The sequence below is a fragment of the Apus apus genome, chromosome 1, assembly GCF_020740795.1.
Source record: "Apus apus isolate bApuApu2 chromosome 1, bApuApu2.pri.cur, whole genome shotgun sequence".
In the NCBI taxonomy this organism is placed as follows: Eukaryota; Metazoa; Chordata; class Aves; order Apodiformes; family Apodidae; genus Apus; species Apus apus.
The window spans coordinates 126,376,751-126,389,581 of record NC_067282.1 but is presented as its reverse complement, the minus strand read 5'-3'; the positions used below and the strand labels follow the sequence as shown (position 1 = coordinate 126,389,581).

General features: G+C 47.3%; 1 protein-coding gene across 2 annotated transcripts; it reads left to right on the top strand.

The window, feature by feature from the left end:
• The first annotated feature begins 864 nt into the window (after positions 1 to 864).
• Positions 865 to 11,472, top strand: LOC127392480 (solute carrier family 2, facilitated glucose transporter member 3). Of its 2 annotated transcripts, XM_051636466.1 has the most exons (10): positions 865 to 954; positions 3,668 to 3,763; positions 5,053 to 5,213; positions 5,476 to 5,716; positions 5,881 to 6,043; positions 6,700 to 6,887; positions 7,273 to 7,377; positions 7,777 to 7,878; positions 8,131 to 8,334; positions 8,865 to 11,472. In XM_051636466.1, the coding sequence occupies exons 1-10, from the start codon at positions 940 to 942 to the stop codon at positions 9,066 to 9,068; spliced, it is 1,479 nt and encodes a 492-aa protein (XP_051492426.1). In that variant the 5' UTR covers positions 865 to 939; the 3' UTR covers positions 9,069 to 11,472. The 2 variants fall into 2 exon arrangements, with proteins under 2 accessions (XP_051492426.1, XP_051492436.1); XM_051636476.1 differs by lacking the exons at positions 865 to 954; positions 5,053 to 5,213 and having other exon boundaries at positions 3,730 to 3,763.
• The last annotated feature ends 1,359 nt before the right edge of the window (positions 11,473 to 12,831 follow it).

Sequence of the window (12,831 nt, the reverse complement as noted above, 5' to 3'; positions counted from 1 at the left end):
ATGACTTCTGGGAGAGTTTGGCAACTGATCTGAAGGGTGGGCAACTAATGGATACGAAGCACAGCTGCTCAGTTTCGTTGAAAGGGTCCAAGTTCGGGACTAAACGCAGCTATAGGGTCACAACTCAAGCTTTGCCCCCATAGATTTGTAGAAAAAAAAATAAAAATTAAAAAAACCGAAACAACCAAGCAAAAAAATCCCACAAGCCCTATTTACCAGCACTGTGCCTCATCCACAGCTTTGGGGTGGGAAGAGAGCACCCAGAGCACAGCACTGGGCTTCTGCCTGTTCTGATGGTGTGTATGTCTGTGCCCAGTGCTGCCTGCCTCGCTGTTCTAACCATAGATTAGAAAAAGCTTTATCACAGAACGGTTTGGGTCGGAAGGGACCTTTAAAACTCATCTATTCCAACCCCCCTGCAGGGGCAGGGACACCTCCCAGCAGCCCAGGCTGCTCAGAGCCCCGTCCAGCCTGCCCTTCAACACTGCCAGGGAGGGGGCAGCCGCAGCTTCCCGGGGCAGCCTGTGCCAGGGTCTCGGCACCCCCTCGTCACGCAGCCCCTTCACGCCAACCCCCGGTGCTCTGCCCCGAGCTGAAGCTGCGCGGCCGCCCGGGCCCCGCTCCCCCGGCACGCACGCCGCCCCAAGGCCGCTGATGTCAGCTTGAAGTCAGAGCGCGCCGTGAGCTCAGAGGGCTTCGCTTTTTCGTGGCAGCTTGCGGGTTGTGTTTTTTTTTTTGTTTTTTTTTTTTCTTCAGGTTTTTTGTTTTCTTTCCCCTGCTGACGAGGTGCCGGGAGCCCCGCCCCCTCCCACCGACGGGCCATAAACGGCGGCGGGGCCCGGCCGGGGCCGTGGGCGGCGTCACGCAGCGCAACCGCCGCGCGGTCCGTTAGCTGCGGCAGCCGCGCCTCGCTCGGCCGTTCGGGGCTCCTCGCTGGCCATGGACGCCAAAAAGGTAGGGAGGGAGCGAACGAAGGAACGCGGGGGGTTTTTTTTTCCCCCTTCCCGGAGGTGGTCGCTGCCGCTCGGGCCCCCGGCGGCTTGTGCGGAGCGGTGGGGATGGGGAGGATGCGGTGGCGGCTGCGGGGGGGTCGGTTGGCTGCGGGGCGGGGCGGGAGCGGAGAGCCCCTGTGCGGGAGGAGGGGATGCAAGTCATGCGGTTGATTAGCTTTGGGGAGCGTGGTGGCCTGGTGAGCCACAGGATGCTCTCCGCGTTTCAGTGTCTCGATCGCGAGGGTTATTTTCTGGCGGGGCAGCGGGCGTTTGCCCCAGGCTCCCGGGCGCTGGGAGGATCGCTCTTGGTGGCGTTTTTTTTCGGGGCGGTTCGGCCCGTAGTGACGGTGTTTTTAGGTTTCGGGAAGGCAAAGCGTACGGTCTCCCCCCTTGGAGAGGGGGGTGGCAGTTTTTGCCGTGACGGTGGTGGGCTGGCCCGCAGCTACGAGCGAGGCGTGCGGCGGCGGGGCGAGCCGATGCCTGCGGGCGCGGGGGCAGCGCGGGCGGGGGCAGAGGCGGGCGGCAGGCGTCGCGCGGGGCCGTGGGCCGGGAGCGGGAGCGCGGGGGGAAGCTCGGGAGCCTCGCCGCTGTGCGGCTGGGAGGTGCGGGTGGCGTGAGGAGGTGAGGCAGAGGAATGGAGAGCGGCTAGTCAAGGTCGCTCGAAGGAGGTCTGAGAGGCCGCTTTGGCTGGGGTTTAGCGAGTTGTGCTGCCCTGAGGTTCCAGTCAGTGGAGAGGAGGCTGGTGAGAAGCATCTCTTGGATAATGAACGCTGCTGATGCCTGTGGTCAAAGGGAGGGGTGACGGTTTGGATTCCTTGCCGGTGCACAGACCTCAGCCTTGAGTCTTTGGGAGGGTGGAGTGTGTAGCTGCACTATTTCTGAGCTCCCTGTTTGCCTTTTGGGAAGTGAGGCACTTCCAGCAGTAACAAATGATCCATACATGAATTAGATCATGGTCAGGCCATGTGATGTCTAGGTAGTATGAGACTGGGGAGGAGATAAATAGCAGGCAACAGCCAGGAGTATGAAGATGGTAGAACTAGCCTCCTTATAGCTTATGTGAGTATCATGTACCTAAGGGGTATCTGCAAAGTAGGAACCCTGTGGTCCCTGCTGCACCCAGAAGGAAAAGGCCAGCTGTGACCACTGCAAGCCATGACAAAGCAGAGCCGCGTGGGGAAAGCTGGGTTTTGTCCTTAGCTTTGCTGTACCCGTTAACTAGGGATGACCTGGCCTGGAGTCCTAAAATTGCTTAGGTGTCTTAATGCCTTTTTACAGGCATCTAACTGCTTTGAAAGAGCTGTGCCCTTGTGGATCTCTGCCAAATTTCATCACAACAAAAATGAGGGGAGCAATCACAGGGTGCCAGGGAAAAGGCAGTCTAGGCTGCCTAGGGTGTGTTCAGGTGTGAACCACACCTTGGGAATCATCTGCCTCCCTGTAGGAAAAGGGCCTTGTCCCCTTTGTCGCCATCACTGAGCTTGCTCGGCAGGAAGAAAGCTCTGGCCTGAGGCATGGATGTGATGTAGGTGGGGGAAACCATGCCAGAGAGTAATTTCCCCAGTTTCTGTTTACTGGGGCAGAACTGGTGTGCCTGTGTGAAGGTTGTGCAGCCTATGATAAAGGTGGTGTAAATACTGAAAGATGATAATGGGCAAAAATTTTGGTCAGCTTTGGGAGTCCATACTCCTGGACCTGAGAATTGAGACTGGAAGAGCTGTGACAGTAGGCCCCATGGAGTGCTTTTCTTTCCCCTGCCAGCCTTGGGACAATAACTGAAAAGCCTTGGAAAAGAGACTGTTAATAATTTTGAACAAGCTTCCAATCTCTTTCAAGACAGAAACATAATATTTCCAAATTGTGCTAACTCAAGCACAGGCCAGCTTAAGTGCCAGCTCCTGAGTCACCTGCTCCACCCTGCCTCCCTAACACAGAGCTTGCTTAAGTACCACAAGATTTAAAAATGTAAAAAACTTTGGGTGGTTTTCAGTGACTCTTAAATCTCTCAATCTGTGGGATTTCTGAGGTTGGATGTTCAAGCTTCTTCTGGTGGCTAAGTGTTTTTTAAAATGAATATAGATTTACACAGGCTCAGATTCCAGGCGCTGTGCTTCGTTTCAAGTATTGCCACAGCATCAGGGAAAAAAAAACAGGAAGGTTGGCAGCACTGCTGTTGCTTCTGTGAGGCAGGCTGCTGTGCCAGGTGCCCTGGGGTGGAATTGGGGAGCTTTAGCCTGGGAAAAGCAGGCCTGTTGCTGAAGAGTGTGTGTTTTCACTGTTAGGAGTGACTGCCAGTATAGCTCATGGGCAGATCTGAGGCTTGATTTATGGGAACTTGTCAGTTGGCATGGGGAAGAGTTAGACCCTTGTTTGATGCCATGCCAGAGATCAGCAAAAGCTTTTCTGTAAAGCAGATCAACCCAAAATAACAGCCACTAATGCAGCCAGTGTATTCATTACTAATGAGCTGAGAACAGTTGATGGAGGTCAAGAGATAATAAAGGGGAGGTCCTGACAGGCCCTTCTACTTCTAGTCACACAACTTTTTCCTTCTTTACAGTTGGGACTCCCTAGTGTCTCAGTTACTGATATCCACCCTTGCTGGATAAAAGCTTGTTCACTGCCCAAAGCATGAATATCTACATTAATTAAATGGTTTTTCTCCTCTTCTGCAGAAAGTCACAGCACCCCTTCTCTATGCTGTTTCCATTGCTGCCATTGGATCTCTCCAGTTTGGGTACAACACTGGTGTCATCAATGCTCCTGAGAAGGTGAGAGGGAGAGCGAGTTGAGGAGATGGTGTGAGTGAGGGGCTGATAAGAAAACAAAAAGTATAGAAAGGAGAGGAGCTGTCTCGCAAGCACCTAATCACTTGGCTTTGGTGAACATTTTGAAGACATTCAAAACCCCCTCTCAACTACTACAAAGTTTTGGGGAGGAAAGAGAGCAAGCAGATATTAATTATGTTAATTAGGAGTGGTTCATCTGCCATTTCCTGGTATGTTTATATGTGGTGTGTGGAGGAATGTGAGCCGCTTCAATTTTGAGTCAGAATAAGCCAGCCATGGCAGAAGGAATGTAGAGAGCAGCATGCACAAAAGAGTTCAGCGTTGGTGGGGATTACAGTTGCTCTTGTTTAGTTGGGTTCTTTCTTGTTCATCCATTCCTTGTCTTAAGTCTAGATGCTTGTAAAAAGGGCTTGTAACTGTGGGCACTCTGACCAAATAGTCGTATGACTGTAGCCTAAGCAAGAAAAGGAGAGGTGAAGAAGAAAATGTGAAATGAGGTTTACTTGTAACTAACATGGTTCCTCTCTCTCAGGAACTGAGTCACCAATACCACATCCACTCTGTCTCCGGGAATAAATGTGGTATCACAAGTTGAGGGGGTGGGGCTAGGTCCTACCTAGCTAATATCCTGCTGCCATCTGCTGGGGGCAGATGCTCTGAGGCCATGCCCCCACAGTCCTTGCAGAATATCCCTCTTTATTAAAGAGAATGCCTCAGGAATCAACAGCATGGCCCTGCCATTTTCCCATGTGATAACAAAGGGGCTGTTTTACACAATGCTGCAGTCTTCAGTGAAACTTTCTGTCTCTCTTCAACTTCTGTACCAGAAAGCCCACCCTTGCCGACAGAGTTCTGGTATTACCAGAAATGTTTCTGTCTGTTCCCTGGTCATGTTTTCTTACTTCCTGTCACTTCCAACTCTCTTATGCCTCCCTAGGCACCACCAGTGACTTGGGTCATCCAGAAACATGCAGAAGATAAGCCTATTTTCCTTAGTCATCACTAGCCTTCCCCTGCTGTGTTCAGTGAAGCAATCTCTCCCTCATCATACTGCTACCTGTCTCTGAACCTCTCAACAAAAGTTCCTCTTTCTGCACCCTGATCTTTCCCTTGTATGACTTGCTGCCTACTGATTATTTTTTTAGGGACTATCTTTGCTTCTTGCCATTCATGAAAATGGAACAAGCACCTTGGAAGTAGTCTCCCCTCTCCTTGGTGCAGAATGCTTCCCATGTATTTGTAATTCTGTCCCTACCTGGTTTCTCTTGCAGATCATCCAGGGGTTCTTTAACAGAACCTTGTCTGAACGGACTGGGAACATTGTGTCCCCAGAGCTCCTCACGTCTCTGTGGTCCCTTTCTGTTGCCATCTTCTCAGTAGGAGGTATGATCGGCTCCTTCTCAGTTAGCCTGTTTGTCAACAGATTTGGCAGGTAAGTTGGGAAGAGAAGGGATCCAAGCTGTCAGGGAATTTTTCCCTTCTACAGTGGAGTGTTGGGAGGAAGGGGGTAGGAAGACTCTGAGGAGGAAGCAAGAATGTATGGGCTGCTAAAAGAAAGTGTTGCTGGGAGCTGAACAGCAATTCTGTTATCCCACCCCTGAGATGGGAGGTCATGGGTGGGTTTACCCCTCTCCTAATGATTTTCTTACTGTATTGTCAGTTCAAGCTCAGTCTTGACATCTTTATCTTGGCAGGAGGAACTCCATGTTGCTGGTGAACATCTTGGCATTTGCTGGTGGCGCTCTCATGGCATTCTCTAAGTTGGTAAAGGCAGTGGAGATGTTGATTATTGGCCGCTTCATTATTGGCCTCTTCTGTGGTCTCTGCACTGGCTTTGTGCCGATGTACATCAGTGAAGTCTCACCCACCAGCCTCCGTGGAGCTTTTGGCACCCTCAACCAGCTGGGCATTGTTGTGGGCATTCTGGTGGCCCAGGTAGGTTAGGTTTGACAAAACTTGATTGTACCCTCAGGAGAAAGGGAGGCTGGAGGGGTAGCAACGTGGTCATCAGGTGCTGTGGGTGGTCCTGTCTTACTCATTGGTGTGGGGATGAGGAATTGGGAGTATTTAAATAACTTTATCTCCAATTCTTGGCGTAGATCTTTGGCCTGGAGGTAATAATGGGGACTGAAACACTCTGGCCACTGCTTTTGGGGTTCACAATCCTCCCAGCAGTTCTACAGTGTGTGGGTCTTCTTTTCTGCCCTGAGAGTCCCCGTTTCCTATTGATCAACAAGATGGAGGAAGAGAAAGCACAAGCAGGTAAGAGCTCATTTCTCCAGGGCTAGGGCTGTATTCTGGCTCCCAGCCTGCACTGAACTTGAGTGGGAGGCCAGGACACTCTGGAGCCTGTGGTAGATCAGGGTGTGACTCCTGGCGGGCACTTAGGCCTACTCTCCCATCCTTTTAGGTTGCACCAGTGCCAGGAAGTGTGAGAAACCTGGCATCCCAACAGAGACTCCCAAGTGGGATTAAAACATGAGGAGTGGCACCTGGCCTGGTGGGATTTAGCAGGGCCAGCTGCTTTAGCTCTGTCTGCTCCATCAGCATCTCCTAAAAGGCAGGAAATAGGCTGACATTTTAACAAGAAGCTTGGAGAGTGCTCTTCCTGCTGCAGAGGGCTGGAATCAGCTCTGGCAAGGGTGTGAGCAGAATTTGGGTTCAAATGTAAGTTTGGAGATCAAGCAAAACATAAGCAAGACCTGCGCCTGGTTTCTATGCTGATCACAGCACCCTGACCTCTGGGTTGAAAAGATGAGCAAGGCTGTGTGTAGAGGCTTGGCCTTTCCCATGCAGCAGGTCCAAGTTCCGGCAGGTGGTCCAGTCTTCCTAGTGTGTTCTGGCTGAGAGACCAGAGCAGGGTGGGGAGAGCATACCAGCAGTGGATGTACCTGGCATTTTTTGGTTCCTTCCTTTAGTTCTGCAGAAACTCCGTGGAACACAAGATGTGTCTCAAGACATCCTGGAGATGAAAGAAGAAAGTGCTAAAATGTCCCAGGAAAAGAAAGTAACTGTGCTGGAGCTCTTCCGCTCTCCAAACTATCGTCAAGCCATTATCATTGCCATTATGCTGCAGCTTTCCCAACAGCTCTCTGGCATCAATGCTGTGAGTTATCTTCTTGTCCCATCTGCTGGGCCTCCCTTATCTGGTTACCCTTGCACTTGCCACTAGTGTGAACTGTGCTTCCAAAAACCCTTTTTTTTGTGCCTTGACTGGAGGTCAAAATTTTGTGATAACTGTGGAGATGGCTAAAATGGAAGGTGGAGATTATACTTGCTTTTGCTTCTCTGATACACACCCGAGCAAGACATTGTAGCCTTGCATCAAGTGAATGAACCTTAACCGGAAGCATGCATGCTCTCAGTGCTTCTTAAAAAAAAAAATAAATAAAAAAATTCCTGTTGGGCTTGCAAGCTAATTAGGCAAGGAACAAGAGGCATGCTCTCAAACACTGGAAATGTAATGGTGTCAAACTTGTTTCTCTTCCCAGGTATTCTACTATTCCACAGGGATTTTTGAAAGAGCTGATATCACACAACCTGTGTATGCCACCATTGGAGCTGGTGTGGTAAACACAGTCTTCACTGTTGTGTCGGTAAGTGGAGCAGGGCCTCATGGAAAGAAGGACTTGCCTGCTTGGGCTTTTTTTGGGAGATGGGACTAAAGACCAGTAGCCAAGCTGTGGCGAAGAATTGGGCTAAGCAGTGGCCTATAAGAACAAAGAAAAGTGCATTAAAAGCATTATGGGGGAGGAGAAGGAGAGAGAGGTATTATCCTCTTAGAAGAAAAGCGGGGAAAGGATGAGGAGACAGTAGCATGAACCAGAGAAAGAACTTGTGCCTAGGTGTGCAGTGTGCAGTCTAGTAAGGGGCACTGAGGTCACTAGTGGCTTGGAGAGCTAGAAGCAAATTAAAAAAAAGGTGCAGGGCATGCTGAGTGAAAGGGCCTCTTATGCTCTAGCTGACAAAGTAATGGATTTTTTCCTCCTTTTCAGCTGTTCCTGGTGGAGCGTGCAGGGCGCAGGACCCTCCATTTAGTTGGTCTGGGTGGCATGGCTGTATGTACGGTTCTTATGACGGTTGCTTTAGCTTTGAAGGTGAGCAGTTAGTGTTCTTCTCCAGGCTGACCCCAGCAGGGGACCTATAAGACTGTATCTGCCTTGCCCTGCCATTCTGCTCTGCATAGCTGGAAGTAGAGCTGAGTTTGTGGTGGGGAGTAAAACTTCCAACTGCAGAAACTGCTACAGTGTTCACAGTGCAGCTGAGAAAGTTGTGACACTACAGATGTTATTGTGCTGTTCCGTATTTGCCTCTCAAATTGCAGCTGATCATGTTTTCTTCCCTTGCAGGACACTGTGGGGTGGATCAAATATATCAGCATTATTGCCACTTTTGGCTTTGTGGCTCTCTTTGAGATTGGCCCTGGACCTATCCCCTGGTTCATTGTGGCAGAACTCTTCAGCCAGGGCCCACGGCCTGCAGCCATGGCAGTGGCTGGTTGTTCCAACTGGACCTCTAATTTCTTGGTGGGAATGCTCTTCCCCTATGCAGAGGTAAGGACCCAGTGTGCAAAGCACTGAGACTTCTGCAGCATTGGCATAGGTGTCCAGAGGATGGCTGCAGAATCTCCATCCTTGGAGACTTAAAAACATGACTGTATGACCCTTAATAAGCTGATGCCTCCCTGAAGCTGTCTCTGCTCTGAGCACATGGCTGGTCAGTCTTCCAGAGGTCCCTGATTGTGTTCCTGTTGCTACTGAAGGTTGAGTGTTGTGGCTCACCTTTATATTCTGTGGTCTTAACTGCCTGTATCTTACAAATAGTTGGAAGAGCCATCTTAATTAGCACATGAAGGCTTTCTCTTTAAAAGCCTCAATTTTGGTCACCCCCAAGAACATGAAAGCATTTCAGAAGCCCACAGGAACCCCAAACCATTTTTTAAGACTGCTGTGTTGAGGGAGTTGGTAAGAACATTGTTGGAGAAAGACTGTTGGAGAATTTTGACCTGTCAACAGCAAATAACCTTGCATTTAGGTTTATGAGCTCTTCAAATTAAAACAACCTGCTTTTGTCTTCCCTGCAGAAACTACTTGGCTCCTATGTCTTCCTCATCTTCCTTGTTTTCCTGGTCATTTTCTTTGTCTTCACATTCTTCAAAGTGCCAGAGACGAAGGGCAGGACTTTCGAAGACATCTCCAGGGGCTTTGAAGGACGAGCAGAAGCCAGCTCCACATCACCTGTAGAGAAGTTGGAGCTGAACAGTATACAACCTGACAAAGTTGCATAAGATGCCTGACACACCTGTTCTCTGGCTCTTACCTGCTTAGAGTCATTAAAAGAATGAACAAAGAAAACAATGAGAACTGGGACATGTTTTCTCCCCTCAATTGCTGCTATTTTCTTCTTTGCACCCCTATACACTCCTACTCTGTCAGGCTTACCAGCAGTAAGCCAATCTGATATGGGTGATCTCATTTTAAAATACTGGAAGGCACCTGGCACTAGCAAAAGTAATCTCATCTCCCCTGTCACAAACATGAGGAGAACAGAAGAGCTGGCAATATTTTTTGCTTTTTTTGACCTGTATTTGGGGTTAACATACTTATGCACGCAGTGACCATTACGTATTTTAATCTTAATTACTATTTTTGTAGTGAGTTGGAGTGACCCACTAAAGAAGTCTCTGGCCCTTTGAGTCTACTCTGTGTGTGTGCAGTGTTACACTGGAATTTAACAAGCCCACCAAAAACCCATCTCCTTGCTTTTTCCTATCCAGTGTGCACTTTTTTCAGCCTCAGGAAAAAGGGGACCAAGTTACATGCATAATTTTTCCTGCTCTTATTTTGTATAGACAGACCGAAAGCATACTTAAGTTTATTTATTTGTATGTCACTTTGTAAATATTTATTTTTTTAATGGTGTACAAAAATGTACAGATAATGAAATTGAAGATGTTTAAGAGAAATAGCTATTCTTACAAAAGATGCTGTAGACTTAAGCTGCAATAAGACTGTAAAGGAGAAATGTGGTACTGAACAGGAGATTAGGCGTTTTGGGTGGTATGTGCAACAAGAGCCAATTATGTAAATCACCTTTACGTTACGCCCTCTGGAAAGAAATTCAAAGAATTGGGTACTAGTGAGAAGTTTGTCCACCAAAATCTGTTGTTTGGGAATTTTTGGGTGGCAATTTTAAATATTATTCCTAAGTGTTGATTGGAAAGTGTGGTATTGCAGCGAGTGTTTGGATTTTCAGTCATGGTTCAGCATTGTATGGGATGATTGAGGGTAGTGATTGAAAACCAGAATGTCACTTATCCTGCCTTCTCTTAGTTTTAATTTTTTTGCTTCTCTGCTGTATTATAGTAGGTCAGAAAGTCCAAAATTTGCAGATTGTTACTTAAAGGTGTGAGTGTAAAAATTATTTTTCAAAGCTGTATTTTCTTAGGAATTGTTCTTATATACGACAGAAGCTTTAATGTCATGTAAGTACATAAAGGTAGAGATGCAGAATTGGGGACCAGAGCTACTGGAATGTGATAATTTAGCTAGGAGTGGGAAAGATCTGTAGTGCTCAGACCTATGGTTGGTTGCAGGCCAGGTGTTTTTGCCCTGTATGTCTGCTCTGGAAGATCTGCGTGGTGGTGTGTGATGCACCAGTGTGCAGCATGCTGTGTGGGTATGTACAGCTCTCTTAAAAGGGGTCTGGCAGACAGTACTAGTAAATCAGTAAGTATTGGTCTCCCTGCTTGTACTTCTGGGTGATCAAGTATATGTACAACTACCCTTGCTGCCACAATAGCACTGTTCAGTTCAGGAAGGTAAAAGCAAAAGTGTTACACTTGCAGTCAGGGGTTGAGCTTTGTTTCCCTGACTGCAGACTCTAGAGCTGTGCCTCTCCAGACCTGCAGGAACTGTCTAAAGGTAGCACCAAAGGTAGGTCCAGTTTAAACTCCTGCTCTAAGATACTCTGCGGTTTCAGACCTGTTTGAACTCTGGTCTACCTGCAGTCTCGTGCTGGAGTTCATCGCTGGATATTCTAGAAGAGAGGCAGGCCCACAGATTACAAGGTGGGTAAAAAGAAGAAAGGCTCAAAGAAAGACAGCAAAACTGTTGTAGCTCAAGCTTTCTTGACTACATTCTGCTTCAGGGCAGGTCAGAAGTTCCCATTCTTATTCTGGGGCATATATCTGGCATTTTCAGTAACTAAAGTGATGGCTTTTCTACCTTCCCTAATGAGAAACAGTTGCAAAGATTAGTAAAACTTGGTGCTGTGAAATACTTCCTGTGACTTCCTTTGAAGTAGTCCAGCTTTGCACAATGCAGTCTTGCAACACCATATTCCCTAGCTTTGTCAGGCTTCCATGCCAGATATTATCAAAAATAGGACTTTTTAAATTCTTCATATTTTGGCTCAGTTAGATTTTGTGCTCCTCCTTAGACCCTTCAGTACTTCCAGACATATTTCTATATGGGCATCTATGTTAGGAGGTTCCCCCTACAGCTGTGCATAAGAGCATTCCATACTTTGCATCAGAGATGTGTGTTGGCTTGGACTGAAATATGTAGGTCTTTCTCACATGGTATCTTGTTTTTTTTCCTGTAACAGCATTGTGAATATTTTGGATTAGTTTTATATGCTTATTAATGTGGATGTTTCATGTTTTTTAAAATAAACTATAGAACAAAGTATCTGGTTTGGATTTTACCTTTATCCTGTAGGTCTTCTGTTTCTTACTCCTTTATGAAAGCTTGGGACTACATCTTGGAATGTCCGCAACTTCTCTGGCCTTTCTGGCTATCCTGGATTTGTTGTTTCATTTTAGTGGAAATGATTATTTCAGCCTCTATGCATATCCCCTTAAAAGTTTACTTTCTACTATTTAGGAGTTTTTAACCTAAAATCTTGCTTGTCCAAATACTTTCTCAGTAACAGAAGGGAAGTGGGAAGTGGCGGCAGGTTAAGAATCCTGCCCAGAGCTAAACCACTGGAGGCTTCTTCCCCTGCCTTCTGACAGTGTTCCTCAACTTCTGTCACAAAGGTAAAGAGGGATCTCTTCCCCATGTAAACATTGCCTTGCTCCCTCTGTCTGGCAAGTGACCATAATGTCCTCCTTGGAAATCTTGCCTGTGTACTCTCAGTACTGGGTGAAAGAAGCAGGGTGGTGAAGAGGAAATCCTATGGCTTTGAGAGGGAGCCCAGGTTCCAGGAGCTGTTCTGTTATCCCAGGGACTGGCATTCCTGACCCACTGTGGGGTCCTCTCACCCATGGCTCTCTTGCCCTAGGGAATACTGAGCATCCACCTATTGCTGTGAGGCAATGTTGCTCATTTGAGTGCACTCCCTTCCATGTCCTACAGCCATCTTACAATCCCAGGGAATCTGTAGCCATGTTTTACAAGCAGAAACTATGAGAACAGTTCATCAAAAAAGGAGATAAAATATCATTCGGAAAGGAGATGGAGGGAATTTAAATGAAGGAAGAGATTACACAACCCAAAGTACCCTAGAGAAAGTATTGGGCTAATGCAACTCCAGAGGCAGCAGACTGCAAAAAAAGTAACCAGGAGATAACAGAGCATAATGTGAAGCCCGAAAAAGCTCTGGGCTAAGCTGTGGATGATTGTTTATCAACTCTGAGCTGAAAAAAAAAAAAAAAAAACACACACACACACAAAAACCCAACATAAAACCCCAAAGAAAAAAACAAAAAAACCCCAAACAAACAAACAAACAAAAAAAAAACCACAAAAAACCCCCCACCAAAACCCAGCCGAAAACTCAAGCATATCTAGGCCAAAATTAACTGTATAGTTTGTTTTTTCAAAATGGGAACTGAGACCAAAATAGTACAGGGCCAAAGCACATGGCTCACCAAGCCCTACATCAAAGTTTTGTGTAGCTTTTTGTGATAAACTTTTTGTGAGGGAATGAGTCTTTATTTTTAGATGTGCTTATTTTATTTCTGAAAATTGTAAGGAAGCTTCAGAAGAAGAAACTTTGCAGCTAAATTGTTTGAATGATGGATTGTTTTCTGTTTGAACTGTTCA

Bases quoted from the DNA above. Each gene is read 5' to 3' on its own strand.
- LOC127392480 (XM_051636466.1), top strand. The intron at 6,044-6,699 runs GTAAGAGCTCAT...TCCTTCCTTTAG, and splicing joins GGAAGAGAAAGCACAAGCAG to TTCTGCAGAAACTCCGTGGA. The intron at 6,888-7,272 runs GTGAGTTATCTT...TTCTCTTCCCAG, and splicing joins AGCTCTCTGGCATCAATGCT to GTATTCTACTATTCCACAGG.